This window comes from Rattus norvegicus, chromosome X (assembly GCF_036323735.1).
Source record: "Rattus norvegicus strain BN/NHsdMcwi chromosome X, GRCr8, whole genome shotgun sequence".
Classification (NCBI taxonomy): domain Eukaryota; kingdom Metazoa; phylum Chordata; class Mammalia; order Rodentia; family Muridae; genus Rattus; species Rattus norvegicus.
In genome coordinates this window covers 132,590,914-132,614,784 of record NC_086039.1, presented here as the reverse complement: position 1 = coordinate 132,614,784, position 23,871 = coordinate 132,590,914, and the positions used below count along the sequence as shown (strand labels likewise).

At 38.0% G+C, this 23,871-nt stretch overlaps 1 protein-coding gene across 11 annotated transcripts in view; it reads left to right on the top strand.

Moving 5' to 3' along the window:
• The window catches only part of Zfp280c (zinc finger protein 280C), a 91,270-nt gene extending 70,764 nt beyond the window's left edge, over positions 1 to 20,506 (top strand). For 9 of the 11 annotated variants that reach the window (XM_039100526.2, XM_039100527.2, XM_063279953.1 and 6 more), the window contains 10 exons: positions 125 to 282; positions 623 to 723; positions 1,608 to 1,754; positions 9,888 to 10,019; positions 13,609 to 13,931; positions 15,298 to 15,435; positions 16,976 to 17,038; positions 18,391 to 18,509; positions 18,653 to 18,689; positions 18,803 to 20,506. In XM_039100526.2, the coding sequence (XP_038956454.1) occupies positions 125 to 282; positions 623 to 723; positions 1,608 to 1,754; positions 9,888 to 10,019; positions 13,609 to 13,931; positions 15,298 to 15,435; positions 16,976 to 17,038; positions 18,391 to 18,509; positions 18,653 to 18,689; positions 18,803 to 18,818 (1,234 nt within the window). In that variant the 3' untranslated portion in view covers positions 18,819 to 20,506. Of the gene's footprint in view, positions 1 to 124; positions 283 to 622; positions 724 to 1,607; positions 1,755 to 9,887; positions 10,020 to 13,608; positions 13,932 to 15,297; positions 15,436 to 16,975; positions 17,400 to 18,390; positions 18,510 to 18,652; positions 18,690 to 18,802 lie in introns of those variants that run through there. The other 2 variants (NM_001427656.1, XR_005498448.2) reach the window with 2 other exon arrangements.
• The last annotated feature ends 3,365 nt before the right edge of the window (positions 20,507 to 23,871 follow it).

Below are 23,871 nucleotides of genomic sequence, written 5' to 3'. Positions count from 1 at the left end.
GATGACATTAAAGCCTTATAGGCGATGTTTTAAATATCAGTCATGTACAGTTTTTAGGATCCAGTAATGATGTGTGAATCTTTGGTTGTTAGACATTTTGCATCTGTTTTATTATCACTTATAGGTTCATGAACCACATGAAACACCACTTGGAATTTGAAAAACAGAACAATGAGACCTGGGAAAGCCATACTACATGCCAACACTGTTATCGGCAGTATCCCAACCCTTTCCAGCTACAATGCCACATTGAGAGTACACATACTCCTCACGATTTTTCTAGTAAGTGACGAATTTACATAATTTAATTATCTGAGTATGAGGGAATAATAAGGATTAAGTTTATAGAGAATTTTTCAATTGTAAAACCAATGCCTTTAATTTATACTTAATATAAAAACTAACAATGGTTGTAGTTAGCACTGGCTAGGAACTATGTAGCTCTACAACCTAGGTACATCCGCAGTTCCTCCAAACAGTATTACAGTCAATAGTGATAAGATTGCTAGAATCGCCTATTCTAGTAGTGTTACTGTATTATTTAATGCTGTGATTATACAAAATGAATCCTGTTTTCATAAGCATGTGAAAAATGCTGTAATGTGATTTTTCTCCCTTTCAGCTATTTGCAAAATCTGTGAATTGTCATTTGAAACAGAGCATCTGCTTTTACAACATATGAAGGACACTCATAAACCTGGTGAAATGCCATACATTTGCCAGGTATACACACGTTTATTACATACTTGGCTGTCTGTTCAATGTCTGCAGTCCATGAAATAGTATTGTTTCTTCTGATTTCTTAAGCATATCAGTAAAATGTGTTAGTATTACTCAAATTGAAAAGCCCTTGTTCTCGGTGATTTCCACTTGGCTGAATTCATGCATTGTGTGGGTGTAGTGAGCTAGATTTGGCCTTCCTAGCCATGGTTCTCTGACTTTTGTAACAGACAGTTGTCCTGCTGGAGAAAGACAAACATGGCCTTGCTTATCTTACAGCGAAGATTATACACATGTCAAAGAAATAGCAAGTACTAGAGAACCTAACTAAATATATTTTGTCAAGTGTTTTTCCAGAGTTTGAAGTAACTCCCAGTATAAAGAAAACAACATAAAGATAAACTGTCTCTGGCTTAGCCTTTAAAAATCAGAGTGCTGACCCCGGGCTCTAACCTCATATGTAGCAATGAATGGCCTAGTAAGAGCACCAGTGGAAGGGGAAGCCCTTGGTCCTGCCAAGACTGAACCCCCAGTGAACGTGATAGTTGTGGGGAGGGCAGTAATGGGGGGAGGATGGAGAGGGGTACACCAATAGAGAAGGGGAGGGGGAGGGGTTAGGGGGATGTTGGCCCAGAAACCGGGAAAGGGAATAACAATCGAAATGTAAATAAGAAATACTCAAGTTAATAAAGATGGGAAAAAAAATCTGAGTGCTGAAAGTGTATGTCATGGTAGATCGGAAAAGAGGAATAAAGGCTGGCTATGGTTTGACATAGCTCTAGTGCAAGATGTTTTTCTAAACCAATGATATATCACAACGAAGTTGATATAAATTATATGCAAGTTATAAAATTTTGTGTTGAACTTAACTTTATTTATATTTCTAGGTTTGCCAGTTTAGGTCATCGATATTTTCTGATGTAGAAACTCACTTTAGATCATCTCACGAAAACACTAAGAACTTGCTATGTCCATTCTGCCTCAAAGTTAGTAGAATGGCAACCCCTTATATGAATCACTACATGAGACATCAGGTGAGGTCTACTTTATTTCTTCACATCGTCTTATCGAAAAGACATAGGTACTTAGAACAGTAATTAAATTTATTCCAGACAGAAAGCAAACGTGTTCAAAATGTCATGATTAATTTACGATTTATGGTGACTTGTAAAACATGTCCTCTTTTCCCCTGCTTTCAGATAATACTGAGGTCCATAACCAGTGAACTTTCTGAAAGGTATCCCTAGAAATAGGAACCACAGAGTAGAGCAAAAGGAAGTAAATCAGTGGGGTGTGTAGGCTGCATATTTTGGTATCCAAGATGAGTAGAAAGTGTGATCTTGTAGGTAATTTTGAAGAGCAGAGGAAAGCATTTGCACTGAGGAAGCTAAGAATTTTGCTTTTCTCTCTCTTCCAATATCCTTTCCTCTTCCCAGTCTGTTGTTATTGTTGTGAGACTACATGTATTTGTGATGAGTTCCCCAGGGTGGTTTTTCACAGTGCTGCGAAGAGGCAACAGCTGTGACCCTTATTACCACATTTGTAAACCATATTTAGATTATGACTTGCTTCCCATGTGAATTTTGCCAGTTCTATATAATTTCTAAGATGCCAGTACCAGTGCTTATGTTTTTCTTTTTTTTTTTTTTCTTTTTTTTCTTTTTTTCGGAGCTGGGGACCGAACCCAGGGCCTTGCGCTCGCTAGGCAAGCGCTCTACCGCTGAGCTAAATCCCCAACCCCTATGTTTTTCTTGAGGTCTGATTTTGAGTTCACCTAGTCTTTTTCTGAAACCGTTAGCCTGGCATTTGGCTGAAAACTTCGGTGAAACTGGAATCCTTTTATTTGCCTGAAAGAGCATTGAACAGGATTTACTGGACATGTAATAAACTTTGCGTTCCCACTGATTAGCTCACTGTATCTTCTTATTATCAGTTGTATTGTCATTACCAATGTCCTCAGCCCTGCTGCTAAACATGACGTTGGTTCAGTCATTAGGTAATAAAATTAACTTCTTGGTAACTAGGGAAGAAAACTTTTCACTCTTAAAAACTCTGACAAAAATCAATCTGTGTGCCTGCCTTCATTTTTTCTTTCTCTTTCCTTCCCCCTCTCACCCCCTTGTTGACAGGAACTCACTATGTAGCCCTGGCTGGCCTGGAACTCTCTATAATAGACCCTGCTGGTCTCAAATTCACAGAGATCCACCTTCTTCTGACTCTGTGTCCCAAACACTAGCATTGAAGACAGTGGCTTCCATACCCAGCAACAAAATCTAGTAAAGGACTTCCCTAAGACAATTCTCCTTTCAAATACTTTCTGATAAAAGGAATGACTGGACTTTTAGAATTCAGAGTTAAAACAATTTTTTAAGACAGGGTCCCTATATGTTGTCCTGGCTGTCCTGGAACTTAGTATGTAAACCAGGCTGGCCTTGAATTCACAGAGATCCTTCCACTTCAGCTGTCTAATTGCTTGGATTAAAGTCATATGCCACATGACTAGTCTAAATTTTTTGTTTGTGCTCATAAACAGGAAATAATAGAAATTTTTTTATTTTATTAAACTGGGTTGCATAAAGTTATTTTCCTGCAAGTCTATAATGTGCTTTGAACGTCTCTCTCCATTGCCTACTACCTTCCTCTTTCATATCTGTACCCTACTATTAGTTGGACCCTCTGTTTCCCCAGACAGTTTCCGTTCTATTTTCAGTGGTTAATTTGGGATGAATTAATAAGCACTCCATTCTAAGAGAATGCTTAGACGTTGGTGCCTGGTATCCTCCAGAATCTACCCAGTATGCCTTTATCCTTAATCTTTTTCTTCCTTTATTTCACTGTAATACATGAAACTGTGAGTATAGCAGCTTCTGAATCTCCGAAGTAACTCTACTGAATCAACAAACCTGACAGTATCCATGGAGATCATGGACACACTGTGAGTAGTCTCTGAGTTTATACAGGCAGCCATCTATAACACACTGTCATAAACCAAATGGCTCAAATAAGAAATATTTATGTATCACAGTTCAAGAGACTGAAAAGTCTGATTTCAAGGCACCAAAATTCTGTCTGGCAAAGGCAAAGAACCCTCTCATTTATAAGGACACTATCCCACTTATAAGGGTTTTGCCTTCATGGTCTAATTACCGTCCAAATACTGTCTCCCAATGCTGTTACATTGGAGCTCAGGATTTCAACACAAGAATTCATGTAAGCCTCTGAGACTCAGAAACTGCTCTACTCACGGCCCCATTCATTAAGTTTAGAATACCTAAGACATAGACATTCAGCAGGAAAGAGGAAAAAAATCTTTTGATAAGGCTTATCATGTATTTCTCAAGTATTATCAGTTTGAGTCATTATTTACAAAAGACCAAAAATCCAGAGCTGAGCAGTTTTAGTCTTGTACTGGAACTTACCTTATTAATAATTATTGAACTTAGAGTTAGCCAGTGCTGTCCATTATTTTAACAGACATCCTATGAAATGAGTATGTGATTATCTCTATTTTATAGAAGGGAAAACAAAGCTTTATATACAATAAATTGACCAATATCAGATTCCTCAACAAATGATGGCCAAAATTGATTCAGAGCTCAAACTTACCACTGACTTAAAATCCACAATGGTAGGTTTAAAAAAGGCAGGAATTCCACATAGTTAATATTACTCTTGAAAACCCTTCAAATCCATCAAACTGTATTATATGCTTGTCAAAAATTTTAGTACAGGGAAGTTTTTGTGCTCTGTTTTGTCTTTTGTTTGTTTCTTTGTTTGTTAACCTTTGGAACAAATCACTCTTTCTTTGGTATCACACCATGTTATTTTTCTGTCTTCCTCAACCTTAGTACCTTGCAACATACATACATACATATACATACATACATACATACATACATACATACATACATACATACAGATGTAGAAAATTTAATTTAGTTAATTTGAATATTAGATTAATATCTCCAACCCAGGCCCCTGGGAAAATGTTCTTTTTTTTTTTTTTTTTTTTTTTTTTTTTTTTTTTTTGGTTCTTTTTTTGGAGCTGGGGACCGAACCCAGGACCTTGCACTGGCTAGGCAAGCACTCTACCACTGAGCTAAATCCCCAACCCCGGGAAAATGTTCTCTTAATGGAATAGCAGACATTTTAAACTCGTTGAATTGTGCTCAGTGCTGACATGTATCCCTCCACTCTTTGTACCTGTCTTAACTGGGATTTCTGTTGCTATGAAGAGACACCATGACCAAGGCAACATTTAACTGGGAATACCTTACAGGTTCAGAGGTTCACTCCATTATCATCAAGGCAGGAAGCATGGTGCTGGAGGAGCTGAAAGTTTAATATCTTGTTCCAAAGGCAAACAGGAGAAGACTGGCTTCTAGGCAGCTAGAATGAGGGTCTCAAAGTCCACCCCCAGAGTAATACACTTCCTTCAATAAGGCCACACCTCTTAATAGTGCCACTCCCTGAGCCAAGCATATTCAAGCCACCATAAATAGGTTCTCCTTTTTTATATGAGTTGATCAAAGAGGGCCTCTCCATAGGGGATAAGGCAATATGTATTATGGCCATCAGAAAGAGAATATTCCAAACAGTAGGAACATTTTAAGTGGGTTAGATAGTGAGGTGAGCATATACTTGGGCTGTTAGAGGAATAGCAAGAGTGTTAATGTGACTGCAGCACAGGAAAGAAGCAATAGGAAAAGTAGTGGCTGAGGTTGTAATGGAAGGCAAACCAGATTAAGTAGGCCTTGTAAGTCAGAATCAGAGTTCCTGAGTGTTCGTGGGAAGCAAGTAAAAAATGCAAAATGTTTTTAAGGTCTCCCTGACAGCTTTGGAAAGGATCATAGTAGTAGATAAAGGAGAGAAACAGGAGCCTGTTTCAAAGCCCATGGGTGGCTTTAAACTAGTATGGATGGTAGCAGTGATTAGAGGTAATGAAAACACAAAGATAAATTTTTTAAATGTATTACTAATAGCATCATATAGCTCATATTAATGTGTAAGAAAGAGGAGAGTAAAGAGTAACCAAGTCTGCTTTGTTATGAGATGCTAAAGGAAGGGAATTTCCATATACTGAGATATTGTAAAAATATGGAACAAGTAGGTTTTTAAATATATAATAAGATTTTGAAATTTTAATATTATTTCACCCCTTTTCCTCTCTCCAACACCTCCCATATACCCTCCCTTCTTACTGTCTCTCAACTTCATAGCCTCTTTTTTTTTTACTTGTTACATACACCAAACATACACAGACACATGTGCACCTCTATAGATAACCTGCTCAGTCCGTGTAACGTTACCTGTACGTATATGATCTCAGGACTGACCAGGTGGTATTGGATAAGCAATCAGGGCCCTTTCATGATACTTTTACAGGGAAGCATGTAGTGTAGTGCTCTGTTCCATTCTGGACAGGAAAGAGAAGTGAGTATTGCCAAGAGGATATGTGGATTTGTACTGTGACATATGAAAGCTTCAGGTTCCTAGTATTCATGACATCAGCGAATATTAGATAAAATGGTACAGTATTATATAAAACAGAAACATTACCTTTATTATGTATGTCACTTTGAACATCATGAAGAAATTATATTTATCATTTGCCTGCTGTGCACCAGAAATTGTACTAGATACTTTTGTGTACACTACTTTGTTTTGGTTTTCCTTGATGATTATATGTTTATAAAGAAACAATTATATGCCTGTGGACATACAGATTTATAGAGAAGTAATAGTTTACGCTTATTGTGCACAAAATCATATATATATAATATGTGTAGTCAATGAGAATATATAAATATTCCAATTAACAGATATAGAAAGAACAGTAAATGGTTATAAACAAGTGACTTGGTTTTTCTCGAGTTCTGTTTTGTATCAGCAAAGTAAGAATATGGCTGAGGACTTAGTCAAAGGATTATTAAACAGTAAATTGGAAAGAGTTCTTTTATGTGTCCATATGCATGCAGCTCAGCCCCATAACATCTATTGCTATGTGTCTGCTTGAATTTAGACCCACGAAAAAGTAAAATAACAAAATTACCTTCTTAGTTGCACTTCTTAAATTTATAAGTTTTTTTTTTTTTTCGGAGCTGGGGACCGAACCCAGGGCCTTGCGCTTGCTAGGCAAGTGCTCTACCACTGAGCTAAATCCCCAACCCCCACTTCTTAAATTTAAAGCACTCACTGCCCACTTGTAAGTGGTAGGTTTCACAATGGATAATGCAACTATAGAACATTCTGGTGGACAGATCTGCCATTTAAATCTATTTCTATAACCTTCTTAAGAGTTTCTAGTTAGGTTTTATGTTTTTAGTTTTTTGGTTTTTTTTTTTATAGTTTTCTGTTTGGGTTTCTTTGATTATTTGTTTGAAATAGGATCTTATCATGTAGCTCCTGGAACTTGCTATGTAGACCAGGCTGGCTCAAACTGAGAGTTCTGCCTGCCTCTTAACCGCTAAGGCTTAGGTTAAAGGCATGTGCAACCATGCCCACCTAGTCTTTTGTTTGTTTTAAATGTTAAATTTGCTTTACCAACTTGTTAAACAATGAAGATATCAAAAGTAAAACATTTACTTTTTCTAAGGATAAAAATAAAATGTAATTTGTTGTTGTAATCTCGCATGCTTGGTAGTTTATCAAATTTATAATCAAAGTTGCTTAAAAAGGTGGAATAAAGTACTTGCCTAGCCTACCTGAAATTCATCTCCAGTCCTTCAAAAACAAGTGAGTGAATGAATGACTCAGTATAGCCTTGCGGTAGCATAAGGCCCTGCGTATGATTCCTAGCACCAAAAATGAAAGGAAAGGATATTATGGCATTATCTATTGATGTTGGGAGATAGTGAGGTAGTGGCTTTACATTTTTTTTGTTCACTTTACATTCCAATCACTGTTCCCCTTCCCTGAGAAAGTGGATGACACCCCTACCATTCCCCTACCCTGGCACATCAAATCTCTGCAGGTCTAGGCGCTTCTTCACCTGCTGAGGCCAGACAAGGTAGCCAAGTTAGAGGAACATATCCCACAGACAGGCCACAGCTTTAGGAATAGCCCCTGCTCCAGTTGTTTGAGTCCCCTATGAAGACCAAGCTGCCTCTTCTACATATGTGCTAGGAGGCTTAGGTCCAGCCTCTGTATGCTCTTTGGTTGCTGGTTCAGTCTCTGAGAGCCCCCAAGTGTCCAGCTTAGTTGATTCTGTTGGTCTTCCTGTGGATTCCTATCCCTTTTAGGGCCCTCAATTGTTTGGCTGTGGGTGTCTGCATCTGTCCGAGTCAGCTGCTGGGTGGAGGCTCTCAGAGGACAGCCATGCTAGACTCCTGTCTGCAAGCATAACAGAGTATCATTCATAGTGTTAGGATTGGTGCTTGCCCATGGGGTGGCTCTCTAGTTGGGTTGGTTATTGTTTGGACATTCCCTCAGTCTCTGCCCCATTCCTCATCCCTGCATTTCTTGTAGGCAGGGTAAATTTTGGGTCAAAAGTTTTGTGGGTAGGTTGGTGTCCCTATTGCTCCACTGGGGTTCCTGCCTGGCTACAGGAAGTGACCTCTTCAGGTTCCATATCCCCAGTGCTGTGAGGCTCAGCTAAGGTACCCCATTAATTCCTGGGAGCTTCCCCTATACTGAGTCTCTGGCAAGTCCTTGAAATGCCCCCCAGTCCCCTACTCCCACCAGCTACAGATTTCCATTCATTCTCAATGACCATCTAGCCATCTACTCTGTCTCTCCGCACACCTGATCCTGAAACCACCCCCATTCTCCTCCCATAGACTCCCCTCTCCATCTGCCTCTTATGACTATTTTATTTTCCTAAGCGGGATTCAAGCTTCCTCGCCTGAGTCTTCCTTTTTGTTTAATTTCTTTGGATCTGTGGAGTGGAGCATGAGTAGCCTGTACTTTCTGGCTAATATCTACTTACAAGTGAGTACACATCATGTATATGCCCTTTGGTGGCTAGGTTACTGCATTCAGGATATTCTCAAGTTCTATCCATTGCCTACAAAATTCAGGATGTCTTTGTTTTTAATAACTGCATAACATTCCATTATATAGATAGATCACATTTTCTTTATCCATTCTTCAATGGAGGGACATCTAGGTTGTTTCCAGTTTCTGGCTATTATGAATAAAGCTGCTAGGAACACAGTCGAGTAAATGTCTTTGTGGGATGGGGAACCATCTTTTTTTTTGGTATATGCCCAGGAGTGGTATAGCTGAGTCTGAGGTGGAAGTATTCCCAGTTTTCTGAGAAGCCACCAAATTGATTCCCAAAGTAGTTGCATGAGTTTGCGTTCCCGCCAGCAATGGAGGAGTTCCCCTTGCTCCACATGCTCGCCAGCATCCACATGCTCGCCAGCATCTTCTGTCTCTTGAGTTTTGGTCTTAGCCGTTCTGATGGCTGTAAGGTGGAGCCTCAGTTTTGATCTGCAATTCCCTGATGACCAGGGACTTTGAACATTTCTTGAAGTGCTTGTACACCATTTGACACTCCTGTTGAGAATTCTCTGTGTAGTTCTGTACCCCATTTTTAATTGGGTTATTTGGGTTGTTGGTGTCTAACTTCCTGAGTTCTTTGTAAATTTTGGATATTAGCCCTCTGTCGGATGTAGAGTTGGTGAGGATCCTTTCCCAATCTGTAGGCTGCTGTTTAGTCTTATTGACAGTGTCCTTCGCCTTAGAGATGCATTGCAGTTTCATGAGGTCCCTTTTATCATTGGTTGATCTTAGGGCCTGAGGGCAAGAAGTTGTCTCCTGTACCAATGAGTTCAAGTCTCTTCCCCACTTTCTGTTCTATTAAATTTAGTGTATCCAGTTTTCATTGAGATGTTTGATCCACTTGGACTTTTTTGTGCAGGGTGATAAATATGAACCTATTTGCATTCTTTTACATGCTGACATCCAGTTTTTAAATTACGGAGATAATTTGACAAGAGCAGGTCTCAGTGTTTGAGGCAGGTGGTCGTTAGTGTCTCTAGACCATAGTGGTACATATCTATAATCCTAGCGCTAGCACGGCAGAAACAGGAGGATCACAAGAGACCAACAAACTGTACCACATGCAGATTTTTTTAAGAGCAACTGGGACTATATAGTGAGACTCTTCCTTAGAAAAGAAAAGAAAATATATTTTAATATTATTTCTATTTTTTTATAAACAGAAAAAAGGAATTTATCGTTGCCCAAAATGCAGACTACAATTTTTGACCTCCAAGGAGAAAATAGATCATAAGTTAGAACATCGTACATTTATAAAGCCTAAAGAACTAGAAGGATTGCCTCCTGGAACAAAAGTAAGTATTAAACATGTTGTATTTTAGCATTTGTCTTGTAAGTGCCTGGACTAGGTGAGGTGCTATATGCCTTCACAATAGGCAAAGGCAGGCGGATCTCTGAGTTTGAAGAGAGCCTGATATACGTAGTGAGTTCCAAAACAGCCAGGGCTCCATGCTTTTGTCTCAAAAAAAAGGAGGGAGGAGGAACTCCTATCTGGTCTTAAAATCTATTAAATATGATGAAAATGTTTTCCTTATTTTTATTAAGAAATAAAATTAAGGGGCTGGGGATTTAGCTCAGTGGTAGAGCGCTTACCTAGGAAGCGCAAGGCCCTGGGTTCGGTCCCCAGCTCCGAAAAAAAAGAACAAAAAAAAAAAAAAAGAAATAAAATTAAGATTTTATTATTCTTTTTAATTTTGTCTGTGTGTGTGTGTGTGTGTGTGTGTGTGTGTGTGTGTTAAGAACAAAAGTTAAGGTTTTGTTAACTTTTTTTAACTATGTCTCTGTGTGTTAAAAACTAAAGTTACGAGGTTGGGGATTTAGCTCAGTGGTAGAGCGCTTGCCTAGCAAGCACAAGGCCCTGGGTTTGGTCCCCAGCTCCGGGGGAAAAAAAAGAACTGAAGTTACAGCTAGAGAGATGGCTCAATGGTTAAGAGCGCCAGATGCTCTTCCAGAGGTCCTGAGTTCAATTCTCAGTAACCACATGGTGGCTCACAACCATCTGTAATGAGATCTGGTACCCTCCTCTGGTGTGTCTGAAGACAGCTGCAGTGTACTCATATAAATAAAAATAAATAAAAATAATTTTAAAAAAACAAAAAAAGAAATAAAGTTAATGTTATACTGCTTTTTTAACCCACGTGTATATGTGTGTGTGCATGCACTTGTCAACATGTGCTATATACCTGTATAGGTATACCCTGGGGCTACAGGCAGTTGTGACTGGCCTACATGGATTCTGGGAATTAAACTCTGGCTTTCTGCAAAAGCATTGAATATTCTTAAGTGCTGAGCCATCTGTGCTTTCGACCAGGTTTTATTATTCTTAGACTCCAAAAGGAAAAACTTTTGACTGTTGTTTGAGTTGATTGGCATGTGCTTTGAGATATTCCTTTGTAGTCATTGAAGCTGAATCACTAAGTGGTTTTTGTATTCCATAAGCTATTTTTTTAATATATTACCTGCTAGACTACAAGGCACTTGAGACTGCAAGTCACATTTAATTTATTGTGTTCCAAGCATCCATCATAGCGCTTTGAATCTCATAGGTATATTAAAGTTGATGTTACTGAATCTCCTTACAGAGAAACAGATTCTTTTCCTGGATAACAGTACTGCTTTTAGTTACTAAGCAGACATTTGACTATAAATTTAGTTTTCTGTGTTTGCCATATTTTTTCCTCTGGCTTCTTTATATATAAAGTTTACTCGTGAATATGTGGTCCAGCAGATGGATGGATAATCCAAAATCAATTATTCCTTTCATATTTGGCTTTTAGTGCATACATTTTTTGTATATCTGCTATTAGAATGACCTAAAATAATATAGAACAATGCTGTAAACATCTAGAGTAAGAAATGCATTCCAATGTTAACTTCTTGTAATCCATTTGTCTCATGTTGTGCCTAGACATACAGAATACTAATGTGAATATTGCAAACCTCCGAAATTTTCATATTGTAATATAATGACATTAATAATTGTTGTCTTCTTTATACCTTTTAATTTATCCAGCCAACGATCCAACAAGACAGACAAGTGAGCTAGTATTACCCCTGCATTTTAGATAAAGAAACTTAGATGGACTAAATCCCTAACAGGGAAGGGCTGGAAAAGTACATTCTTTAGATAATTTGCATTGACTTCTAAATTATCCATTAAAATCCATGTTTCCATGTTACCAATATGAAATTATTTCAACAGCAAATAAATATCTAAGTAATTTTCATTTAACTGGTAAGACCATTTAAAATGTATGTAAAAGTGGGTCAGTGGGTAGAGATACTTGTACCCAACAGTGCAAGTCTGATCACCTGAAATCCATTGATTTCTGGAATCCTTATAAAAAGAAAAAGAGAGATTCAATCTAGAGTTATTCTTTGACCGCTACATGTTCACCATAGTATGCACACACACACACACCTACACAAAAACCTACAAAAGATAGAATAAATAGAAAATGTATCTGATTGCACTTCATATTTGCTATTTTAAAGAATGATATTTGACTTTTTGAATTATGCTGATTTTTTTGGAACAACTTATTTAGAATACAGTTCATGTCCCAAAGTATTTTTCCTTTTAAAGTGCTTAGTTAAGTGGTTTTATTTACATTTACACAGAGTTGTGAAAACATCATCTTATGCAATTTTATACCATTTGCATTATCAGTAAAAGGATCTTTACATCCATTAACAATGACTGTATTCCAGCATCACTTGAAAGCTTTAATCTCTTATGAATTTCCCCATTTTCAAAATTTCATATAAATAAAATCATAAACACGTACTCTTTGAGTATTTATTTTATTTGGTATAACATCTATCTTGTAGCATGTTTCACTTCTTCATTCCTTCCATGGCTGAACACTATTCCATTGGGTAGATATTTTAATTCATTTATTGGTAGAATTTCGTTTCTTTCGACTATTGTACTGATGCTCTGGGTAGTTTGTAAAAGTTTTTGTGCAAGCACATGTTTCATTTTTCTTGGAATGTACCCGGGAATGGAATTGTGGCTCCTTTCCTGACATGTGTGTTTAGTGTTTACAGCATCTTTAAGGAGATGCCCGCTTGTCATTTTGTTGTTTGCTTATGCTTTGGATGGCGTACATAAGGACTCATTGCCTGCAGGTATGGCGGTGTCTTTAATCCCAATATACCGTGGAAGCAGAGGCAGGTGGATATCTGTGAGTTTAAGATCAGCTTGGTCTGTATAATGAGTTCCAGAACAGCCAAGGCTATATACAGAGTGTCTCCTCCTACCCACTGCCCCAAAAAGTAGAAGTCGTTGCCTAACTCCCATAGAATAGGAATTTATTTTTTAATTTTTGAGAGTTTTGTAGTTTTAACACTTAAGATTTAGGCCTTGGTATATGTTGAATTAATTGTTTATGTTAATATGAAATGAGGTTTCAAATTCACCCTTCTATATGTATGTGGGTGTCAGTTTTTACTGCACTGCTTAAATATTGATAGAATGGTTGTTCCTGCTTTGAATTGTTTTGGCACTCTTATAAAACAAAGCATTTGATCATAAATATAAGGGCTTGGGGCTGGAGAGATGGTTCAGTGGGGAAAATACTCATACAAATGAGAAGGCTGAAGTTTTGGATGCCTGGCATCTGCATAGAAACAGATCTGGGTAAGCCTGATGGCCCAACTGGAGTCCCAAAATGTGGAAGGCAGAGACGAGATACTTGTCTTGCAAGCTAGCTAGCTCGGCTAGCCAAATCTGCAGGCTCTGTGTTCAAGTGAGAGCCTGCTTCAGTATATACACACACGCAAACACACACATATCAGAGAACTGAATGTAAGGCCTTACAAGCAATGTTTTAATACCATTTTCATAATCTTCTAACCATATATCCTGATTTGATTTCATAGGTTACTATTCGAGCTTCCTTAGGATCTATTCAATCACGATCGTCAAGCCCGCCTTCTAGTACTATCCCAAGCACTTCTCTTCAGCTCTCAGTCCCAAAGTCTAAAACAACTACTACTAAGAATACAACTACTAAGAATAACTCAAAAGTGTCCGCAAATAAAGTTACCACAACTAGCCCTCAAACAATGTCAACCACGACTGGTAAGACCAATGCAAGTAAGCCAGGTACAGGTACAACTAAATCCAAAGCCAAGCCGTCCAACAAGCAAAAGAGACAGCGCACCAGGAAAAACAAATTCAGCATAGATTTGAGGAACTTACGGTACGATCTTTATTCATTATATGTGATACTAATGTAATCTCAAAAGTTAAATGCTTATTACCATGTCAAAGAACCTTCTAACACACTTATATGTCAATCATTTTTCTATTATGAAGACAGCAAATAATAAAATGGTACTTTTCACAACTGGTGAGAATTAGAACTTCTGTGTTTATTCTGTGACTTTAATTTTCTGCACTAATTTTAAACATTGTATTTTTGCCTTATGACACTAAATTGCTTAATTAAGTCTTTCTCACCCTAGGGAACTATTACATGTGTTAGACTGTTTGCACTTGTTTTAGCTTATTACTTCAAAGCAAATTTTCAAAATTTAAATCTCTTTTTGATAATCTTTTTTTTTATTCTCGAATACAGCCTACCAGTTCCCTCCCTCAACTTTCCCTCTCCCCCAGATCCACTGCTCCTCCATTTCCCTTCAGAAAAGGGCAGGCCTCCCAGTGATATCAACTGAACTTGACACAATAAGATAGCAGTAAGACTAGGAACAAAGCCTCATATCAAAGCTGAATGAGGCAACCCACTAGGGGATAAAGGGTCTCAAGTACAGGCAAGAAAATCAAAGATGCCACCTCTCACACTGTCAGGAGGCCCACAAATACCCCCAAGATAAGTAACTCCAGCATGTATGCAGAGGACCTAGAGCAGACCCATGCAGGCCCTGTGATGCCTTTTCAGTTAGTTGTGAGTGCCTACGAGCCCTGCTTAGTTGATTCTGTGGTCCATGTTCTCCTGATGTCCTCAACCCTTCTGACTCCTACAGTACTTCCTCCCCCTCTTCTGAAGGGTTGGAGCTCCGCCTAATGTTTAAGTCTGGGTCCCTGTGTCGGTTCCCATCACCTGCCAGAGCAAGCCTCTGATGACAATTGGGCTAGGCACCAATCTAGGATTATAACAGAGTATTATTAGGAATCACTTTATTGGCTTTTTCATTCTTTTGTTCAGTCAAGTTTGGTTCTACTTTAGGTCTATAAGCCATCCAGCCTCTGGTTCCTGGTCACCAAGGCAACGTTGGCATGAGCTTCCTCTCATGGCTTGGGTCATTGGTTGGCCACCCTCACAATATTTACATGTGTTAAACTTTTACTTATTTGTTTCAAAGTTTAAATATCTATTAAATTTAAGATTTAATAATCTTAAAGATCTGTATCAATTAAGTGTTAGTGTTTCTTTAACCTTGGAGTGCATCCTTTCAATTTCTTGATGTCAAAATTATTTGAGTTTTCTATTATGAATGCAAATTACTGATAATCTTAATAAATGAATAGTTTATTTTTAAAAATAAAGGTTTCTTTATCATTTTTATTGTATAATATATTTTTTATTATTTTTCCATCTCCATAAGGTGTCACCAGGGAACTCACACGTGTATTGAGTGCCATTCCAAAATAAAAGATTTTTCAAGCCACTTTTCTACATATATAAATTGTGATTTTTGCAAGTATACCACTAACTGTAACAAAGCCTTTACAAATCATATGAGGTGAGTTGAATGTGACAGTCAGAATTACCTTTCTGGTCTGTGGGTGTAGCATCGTGGTACACCATTACCTAACCTATATAAAGTTCTAGGTTCAGTCCACAGCACAAAAATAATGCCATCCAGATTTAATGGCTTATGCCTATTAATCCAGCAGTTGGGATATAGAGGCAGAAAGATAAGAAATTCAGGCTTATCTCCAGCTGTATATTAATTTTAAAGCTAGCCTGGACTTCATGAGACCCTTTATCAAAAATTACTACTCTTCCAGGCGTTTGTTTGTTCGTTTGTTTGTTTTAAAGACACAGTTGTCCTATTACAAGCCCAAGTGTGTCTCGTGGAAGTAGGAACATAGAAATAGAGAATGTCTAGAATGTCCCTTGTATGTTTTCAAGTGTAGTAATTGATAAAACCAATGGGACAGAAATTATTTAAAAAAACAGTTAAATTAATAAAATTAAAATGGTTTTGTTAAGTAAATGCATGTTTAAAAACATTTCTTAGGGCTGGGGATTTAGCTCAGTGGTAGAGCGCTTGCCTAGCACTCGCAAGGCCCTGGGTTCCGTCCCCAGCTCCGAAAAAAAAAAAAAACATTTCTTTTGCGTGTATTAATGAGTTGCCTGCCTGCCTATGTATACATGCGCTGAGCTGGTGTAGTACCCGTGGACACCAGAAGACAGTGTCAGATTTTCTAGAACTGGGGTGACAAGATTGTGGGTGCTAGGAAATGAAGCCAAGTGGCTGCGCCATCTCTAATCCCCCGGCTCCGGGTTTGAATGATGCTAAAGAACATTCCCTTGCATTCCCTCTCCTTCCCTCCAGCCCGTAAACTTCGATCTTTGCCCTCATTCAGTGGCAAACACAGAAAACTAAGTGTATACTCAACCGTGTGCTTATTCACTAAAAACAGTGACGTTATCTGGGAAAAGAATCTGTTTCTCTGTAAGTGGATTCAGAAACTCCAGCTTCAGGGGATCTGGTGTTCTCTTCTGGCCTCCATGAGAAGGTGGCGCACGGGCATACACATGCAGCCAAAACACTCATAAAATAAAAGTAAATAAATACATCTTTTTTAAAAAGTAAAAAATTGTAAAGAGAGAGAGAAAAAAAGGAAAGAAATGGGAGAAAGAAACAGACATGTCAACAAGAAGAAGTGTTCTGGTGGAGAGCCCATCCCTTCACACTATGTTACACAGTAGAGGGGACAAGCCAGCTAGCTGTCCTGGGTCCATTTTTATAGGGACACAAATCCTGTGTGTAAGGATTCTGCTTTTGTAACCTATTTATTTATTTATTTCCCAAAGTCTTTCCTAATGCCATTACGTTGATTGAGGTGACAGGAGGTTACAATCCTAACATATTAATGGATGGGTACTTATATTGATCACAGGCCACACCAGTGACCAATATAATCTCATTGCTTATGTCATTAACTTCTATTCAAAAGTAAGAAAATAAGCATAGACTTAAAAACATGCTCAAAGTTCGTATGACTTATTAGATCATAAAAGTAATAAAGTCTTGTTTGTCTTTCATCGATCAGCTCTCACAATGACCACCCAAGTAAGCAGCTTTGTATTTTTAAGAAGCATTCACGAGCTCTCAGGTAATTAATTGATCTTTTCCTGTTCTTTCTCTTTAAAAGTTGTAATTACACTTTCTAACCAGGTGTTGGTATACCTAGTTTAAAACCTAAATGATTGTCACTCAACAATCATTATGTTTGTTAATATAAAACGAGATATTAAGACCAGAGCTGCAGATGAAAACAATCAGCATACGGTATACTACTAGCTTTTAGACTTAGAAAAATGTACGGTGTTTGATATGACGAAACTGGGTGTGGTGGCTCACACCTATAATTCCAGCAGTGGGGAAAAGAAGCAGGAACATCCTGAGTTCAAGGTCCCACTGGGCTAATCGTGAGACCCTGTCTCAAAGCAAACAAAACACAAGTAAAACATCAGGTATGTATCTGCTTTGTTAACAAACTAATAATTATATTAAATTACTAAATTTACAGTCTTCATATCTCCTCTAACTTTATTCTGACTTAAATGCACTAGATTATATGCTTCAACAACTGAACCTTTTTGTTTGCTGTTGTGTCCAAAGTACCTAGTAATTTGGTATACAGAGAATATCCTAGTGCTTATTAGCTTTAAAAAGAGATTTTGAAATCTTTTTCAGACCTCTATATTTCTTTTTTGTTGTTCTTGTTAGGCTTTTGTTCGTTTTTTAAAATATATTTATCTTATGTATACACTGTCACTGTCTTCAGACACACCAGAAGAGGGCATCAGATCCTATTACAGATGGTTGTGAGCCACCATGTGGTTGCTGGGGATTGAAAACTCAGGACCTCTGGAAGGGCAACCAGTGCTCTTAACCACTGAGCCATCTCTCCAGCCCCACAGTTCCAAATACTAAGCCAAGGCACGGAATCACCATGACTTATATGAGTTGTACAAGTTGCTAGTTGAGCCAAGACTATTTTGAGTCTCTGGATGTGAATATTTTAGCAACAAATTGAGAGTATATAATTTATTTTTTTTCTTCTTTTTTCTTTTTTTTTTTTTTTTTCGGAGCTGGGGACCGAACCCAGGGCCTTGCGTTTGCTAGGCAAGTGCTCTACCACTGAGCTAAATCCCCAACCCCGAGAGTATATAATTTAGAAAGCACTAAAAGATAGCATAATTTAGCAGGGGCTAGGCTATTTTCTTGAGCATCCTTTTTTTTCAGAGCCTAAACCTAGGGCCTTGCATATGCAAAGTAAATGCTTCCTACAACCCCTACCCTTTAAGAAACATAAAGATAGTTCATATTTGTAACAAATTGTGAAATGACAATGATGGCACATAAAATAAAAATCAGGAGTTATTACACAGAACAATTACTGAATTTATGCATGTATTTCCACATGTGATCCTCTGTCTTATTAGTCTTCTCTTTTCATAGGGGCATCACTCTGGTGTGCCTTAAATGTGACTTCCTAGCCGATACTTCTGGCTTAGACCGTATGGCTAAACACTTAAATCAACGTAAAACTCATACTTGCCAAGTTGTAATAGAGAATGGTATGTACATGTGTCTGTTCCTTTGAATTTATGATTTTTGGGCCAGTAGTTTTTCTCTATCACAGTGTGAGCTCTTAAAAATTAAATTGATACACAGTCTTCATGTATTGCATTTGTAAACATAAAGCCTTCTCTGATTTCAGTTACTGAAAGAACCGGAACTTCTGAATCCACTTCTGAGTAAGTCTAATTTTCATTCTGCACAATTTGATAGATTTTAGCACTGTTGCAATTTTTAAGTGTCTCACTAATAGAAATGAAAATATTAAAGTGTTTTTCCTTTTGTTTTTAAGTGGCCTGCTCAAATAGATTCCTGCTCTGTGAAGCTCGTGCAACCTGGTGCAAGACAAGTTGGAATTTCCTAAGTTCAAAGTTCTGCAGTATTTGCTTTCCCAAATACAGTTTTCTAAGTTCAAAGTTCTGAGGTGTTTTCTGTGAAGGCCGTGAAAATTCACAACACAAGCTCTCGTTATCCAGCGCTTTCCAGCTTTTGGATGGCAGTAGATCTTACTCTCTTATCCTTGTGTCAGGTTAAGATATCTTAACATGCTTTTCTTCTCCACTCGGCTCTGGAGAAGGAACTTTAGTGCTGTAGTCTATTCTTGCTTTGTTTCAGATAATTCGTATTTTTCTCTGCTGTACTCGCCTTCAGAATATTACATGTCAAATGGTATAGCTTGTCTGGTTTCTTTTCTTCTGTTTTGTTTGCTTCTTAATTTTTTTATAAGTCTTGGTAGTCAAATAGCTTTTTTCCCCTTCATTCTTTGTCATTGGTCTGTTTTTCAGATGCAAAGGCAACACAGACAACATTTCGAAAAAAATGTCCAGTGTACTCCTGGACAGTGTCCCCCTTCAATGGACACAACTGAATGCCTGGTCTCTCTTTCCAAGGAATGTGATTTGACTGTGAGACCTGCTTCAATGTATGCCTTAGGATTTTATCAGTTCTTAGGCAGAGTCCCTTCCTACCTGACTGGCCTCCCATAAGGCTGATAGTGATATTGTCCATTGATGCCTGCAAGGTGCACCAAATAGATTTGAGCACAACTTCCCTCTGAGGGCTTTGCTTCATAAGAGTAAGCTTATGAGCTTTTTCTAATCCTGAAAACCCATCAAATGAGTGAAGGTTTTATTTATATTCTTGGAAAAACAAACTTTGTGAAGTTTATGGCTCCAAAGTAACAGTTATTTGTGTATCATTTAAAGTTTTAGCCATTACTCCACCAGTTCTCAACAATTCTAGTGTTTACTAATTTTTGAAAAATTAAATTTTAATAGCCTACTTTTTATCATTCACCAAATTTATTATCTACATTTGTAATTTCTGATTAATTCTTTTCTTTTGTGTTTGCTTAAAATGGCAGGAAAATTTTAAAACTCACTACGTATTTCATGCAGCTACCTATTGTTAGTTTCTTTTTTCTTTTTTTTTTCTTTCTTTCTTTTTTTTTTTTTTTTTTTTGAGGCATGGTCTCTATTATATAGGCCCGGCTATCCTGATACTCACCAGGTAGATCAGGCTGACCTTGAACTCATAGATTTCTGCCTGCCTCTTCCTCCCAAATGCTGGATTTAAAGGCAGGAGTGGTATCTGTTCAGTTCATTAAACATTAATATATTTCTCTCTATCTTGGGACTATCATAACATCTTAGTGGTCAGGAATTCAAGACAAAGAACAAAGACTCCGCTTACAGATCTTAAAAGAAGTTTTAAGTTACATCGCTATTAACTTAGAAATTATCTTCTTAGCCATTAATGTAATTCCTTAGATAAATATAATATATTCAAAACTATTGGGACCAAAAATGCACTTGTTTCTTGCCCACAAATATATAGAGAGATGTATATTTTTTTATTTTGCTGTTTGTTTATTTTGGTTACATCGAATATAGATTTTTCTGAAGTTTCGATATTTCTTATTTTTTTAATAAAATTTGTATTGTTAAACACTCTTGGGAATTATTTTATAATAAATAAAATTATATAAAAACTTGTAGATTGTATCATCCATCAAGAATTGTTTTCCTTCTCACATGAAGACTGCCTGCTTTGTCTATTGAGATCTTTATCAAATACTTCTTGTTCTGTTTCCTTAAGCACACTTCAAAGCCCACTATTTATACTTTACTAATGGGAACTATTTTACAAGCTAGCAAAAGATGGGCTGAAGAGATGGCTTAGCTGGTAAGAACACTGGCTGCTCTTCCAGAAGACCCAGGTTCAATTACAAGCACCCCATAATAACTCACAACTATCTGCAACTTCTGTGCCAGAGATTCCGATATCCTATTCTGGCCTCTGCATGCACTAAGCATACATGTGGTACACAGATGTACATACAGGCAAAACACCTGTACACATAAAACAAAAAAGTCAAAGAAAATTGGAAAACCCTAGGTTTTTCTATGTAGCCCTGGCTGTCCTGGAACTTGCTGTGTAGACCAGGCTGGACTCAAACTCACAGAGATCCACCTGCCTCGGCCTCCTGAGTGCTGAGTTTAAAGGCCTGTGTCACCACAACTGGACTAAAGAGATGGAAGGAGGCAGAGTCTCCAGTCCCAATTCAATAGGAGGGTTTTATCTGGTTAGTCGGTTGTTTTATGCTGTTTTTACTTTAAGTCAGATCTATACAACTGTACTTTGAAACATACTAAAGCCATTTCACGTCACTTGTTATGTAGTATATTTCTTGCGATCATAAGGTTAATTTTCATTCCGATACCTGCTATCAATGGGTTTTAAATTTTGGGGGGACTGGCTTATTTTGAAGTAGGGGCTTTGGTGATACTCTAGGCTTTTAATTCTGTACCTAACTCAAGGATATTTTTTTTTGTCAGTTACCATTTTTCCATTCAATTTTTAAAACATTCTGTTTTTAACAGTATTGATGAAATCCCAATTGTTAAGTGTTAAACTTTTACCAAGACATAACTTCTTTCTAACACAGTTGAAAAATAAGAGTAAGTACATCCTTGATGTAGTGGTGTTTAAGTCAGGAATATGGAGTTCCGTGGGACTCTGTTTCTTAAAGTTCTGCGTCTTGTAACATTTTTAACTTTTCTTTACATTTCAAGCAATCAGTCTAAGCTTACTTATAGAAGTTTTCCTTGGTAGTAAAGAGTTTTATCCTGACGCTCCTCCTTTTTCTTCAGACTATTCTGGTTTTTTCATTTCCATATGGCTATTGCATGAAACCGCATAGTGGCTTTTCCCAATTGAATAAGAAGTACAACTGGTTTACTTTCAGTTCATTACCATTATTAGAACATTAATCACAAGATGGGGGCTAGTGGTGCACACCTTTAGTCCAAGCACTCAGGAGGCAGGAGCAGACAGGTCTCTGAGTTCAAGGCCAGCATGGTCTACAGAGCAAGTTCCAGGACAGCCAGGGCTATACAGTGAAACCCTATCTTGAACACATAATAATAATAATAATAATAATAATAATAATAATAATAATAATAATTGTAATAATTGTAATAATAATTGTAATAATAATAATAATTACTAAACAACAGAGACTTAGCTTCTTGGCCCCCCATTTTTTTTCCTTTTCTTTTTTTTTTAATTTTTTTTTTATTAACTTGAGTATTTCTTATATACATTTCGAGTGTTATTCCCTTTCCCGGTTTCCGGGCAAACATCCCCCTCCCCCCTCCCCTTCCTTATGGGTGTTCCCCTCCCAACCCTCCCCCATTGCCGCCCTCCCCCCCATAGTCTAGTTCACTGGGGGTTCAGTCTTAGCAGGACCCAGGGCTTCCCCTTCCACTGGTGCTCTTACTAGGATATTCATTGCTACCTATGGGGTCAGAGTCCAGGGTCAGTCCATGTATAGTCTTTAGGTAGTGGCTTAGTCCCTGGAAGCTCTGGTTGCTTGACATTGTTGTACATATGGGGTCTCTAGCCCCTTCAAGCTCTTCCAGTTCTTTCTCTGATTCCTTCAACGGGGGACCTATTCTCAGTTCAGTGGTTTGCTGCTGGCATTCGCCTCTGTATTTGCTGTATTCTGGCTGTGTCTCTCAGGAGCAATCTACATCCGGCTCCTGTCGGTCTGCACTTCTTTGCTTCATCCATCTTGTCTAATTGGGTGGCTGTATATGTATGGGCCACATGTGGGGCAGGCTCTGAATGGGTGTTCCTTCAGTCTCTGTTTTAATCTTTGCCTCTCTCTTCCCTGCCAAGGGTATTCTTGTTTCCCTTTTAAAGAAGGAGTGAAGCATTCACATTTTGATCATCCGTCTTGAGTTTCGTTTGTTCTAGGGATCTAGGGTAATTCAAGCATTTGGGCTAATAGCCACTTATCAATGAGTGCATACCATGTATGTCTTTCTGTGATTGGGTTAGCTCACTCAGGATGATATTTTCCAGTTCCAACCATTTGCCTACGAATTTCATAAACTCGTTGTTTTTGATAGCTGAGTAATATTCCATTGTGTAGATGTACCACATTTTCTGTATCCATTCCTCTGTTGAAGGGCATCTGGGTTCTTTCCAGTTTCTGACTATTATAAATAAGGCTGAAATGAACATAGTGGAGCACGTGTCTCTTTTATATGTTGGGGCATCTTTTGGGTATATGCCCAAGAGAGGTATAGCTGGATCCTCAGGCAGTTCAATGTCCAATTTTCTGAGGAACCTCCAGACTGATTTCCAGAATGGTTGTACCAGTCTGCAATCCCACCAACAATGGAGGAGTGTTCCTCTTTCTCCACATCCTCGCCAGCATCTGCTGTCACCTGAGTTTTTGATCTTAGCCATTCTCACTGGTGTGAGGTGAAATCTCAGGGTTGTTTTGATTTGCATTTCCCTTATGACTAAAGATGTTGAACATTTCTTTAGGTGTTTCTCAGCCATTCCGTATTCCTCAGCTGTGAATTCTTTGTTTAGCTCTGAACCCCATTTTTAATAGGGTTATTTGTCTCCCTGCGGTCTAACTTCTTGAGTTCTTTGTATATTTTGGATATAAGGCCTCTATCTGTTGTAGGATTGGTAAAGATCTTTTCCCAATCTGTTGGTTGCCGTTTTGTCCTAACACAGGGTCCTTTGCCTTACAGGAGCTTTGCAGTTTTATGAGATCCCATTTGTCGATTCTTGATCTTAGAGCATAAGCCATTGGTGTTTTGTTCAGCAAATTTTTTCCAGTGCCCATGTGTTCGAGTTGCTTCCCTACTTTTTCTTCTATTAGTTTGAGTGTGTCTGGTTTGATGTGGAGGTCCTTGATCCACTTGGACTTAAGCTTTGTACAGGGTGATAATTGGCCCCCCATTTTGATAACACATAGTTGGACCTCTGATTTGTTCAACAAACCTTTATTGAGAACTTTCTGATTGCTACTATTCCTATTGCTACTGCTGCTACTAT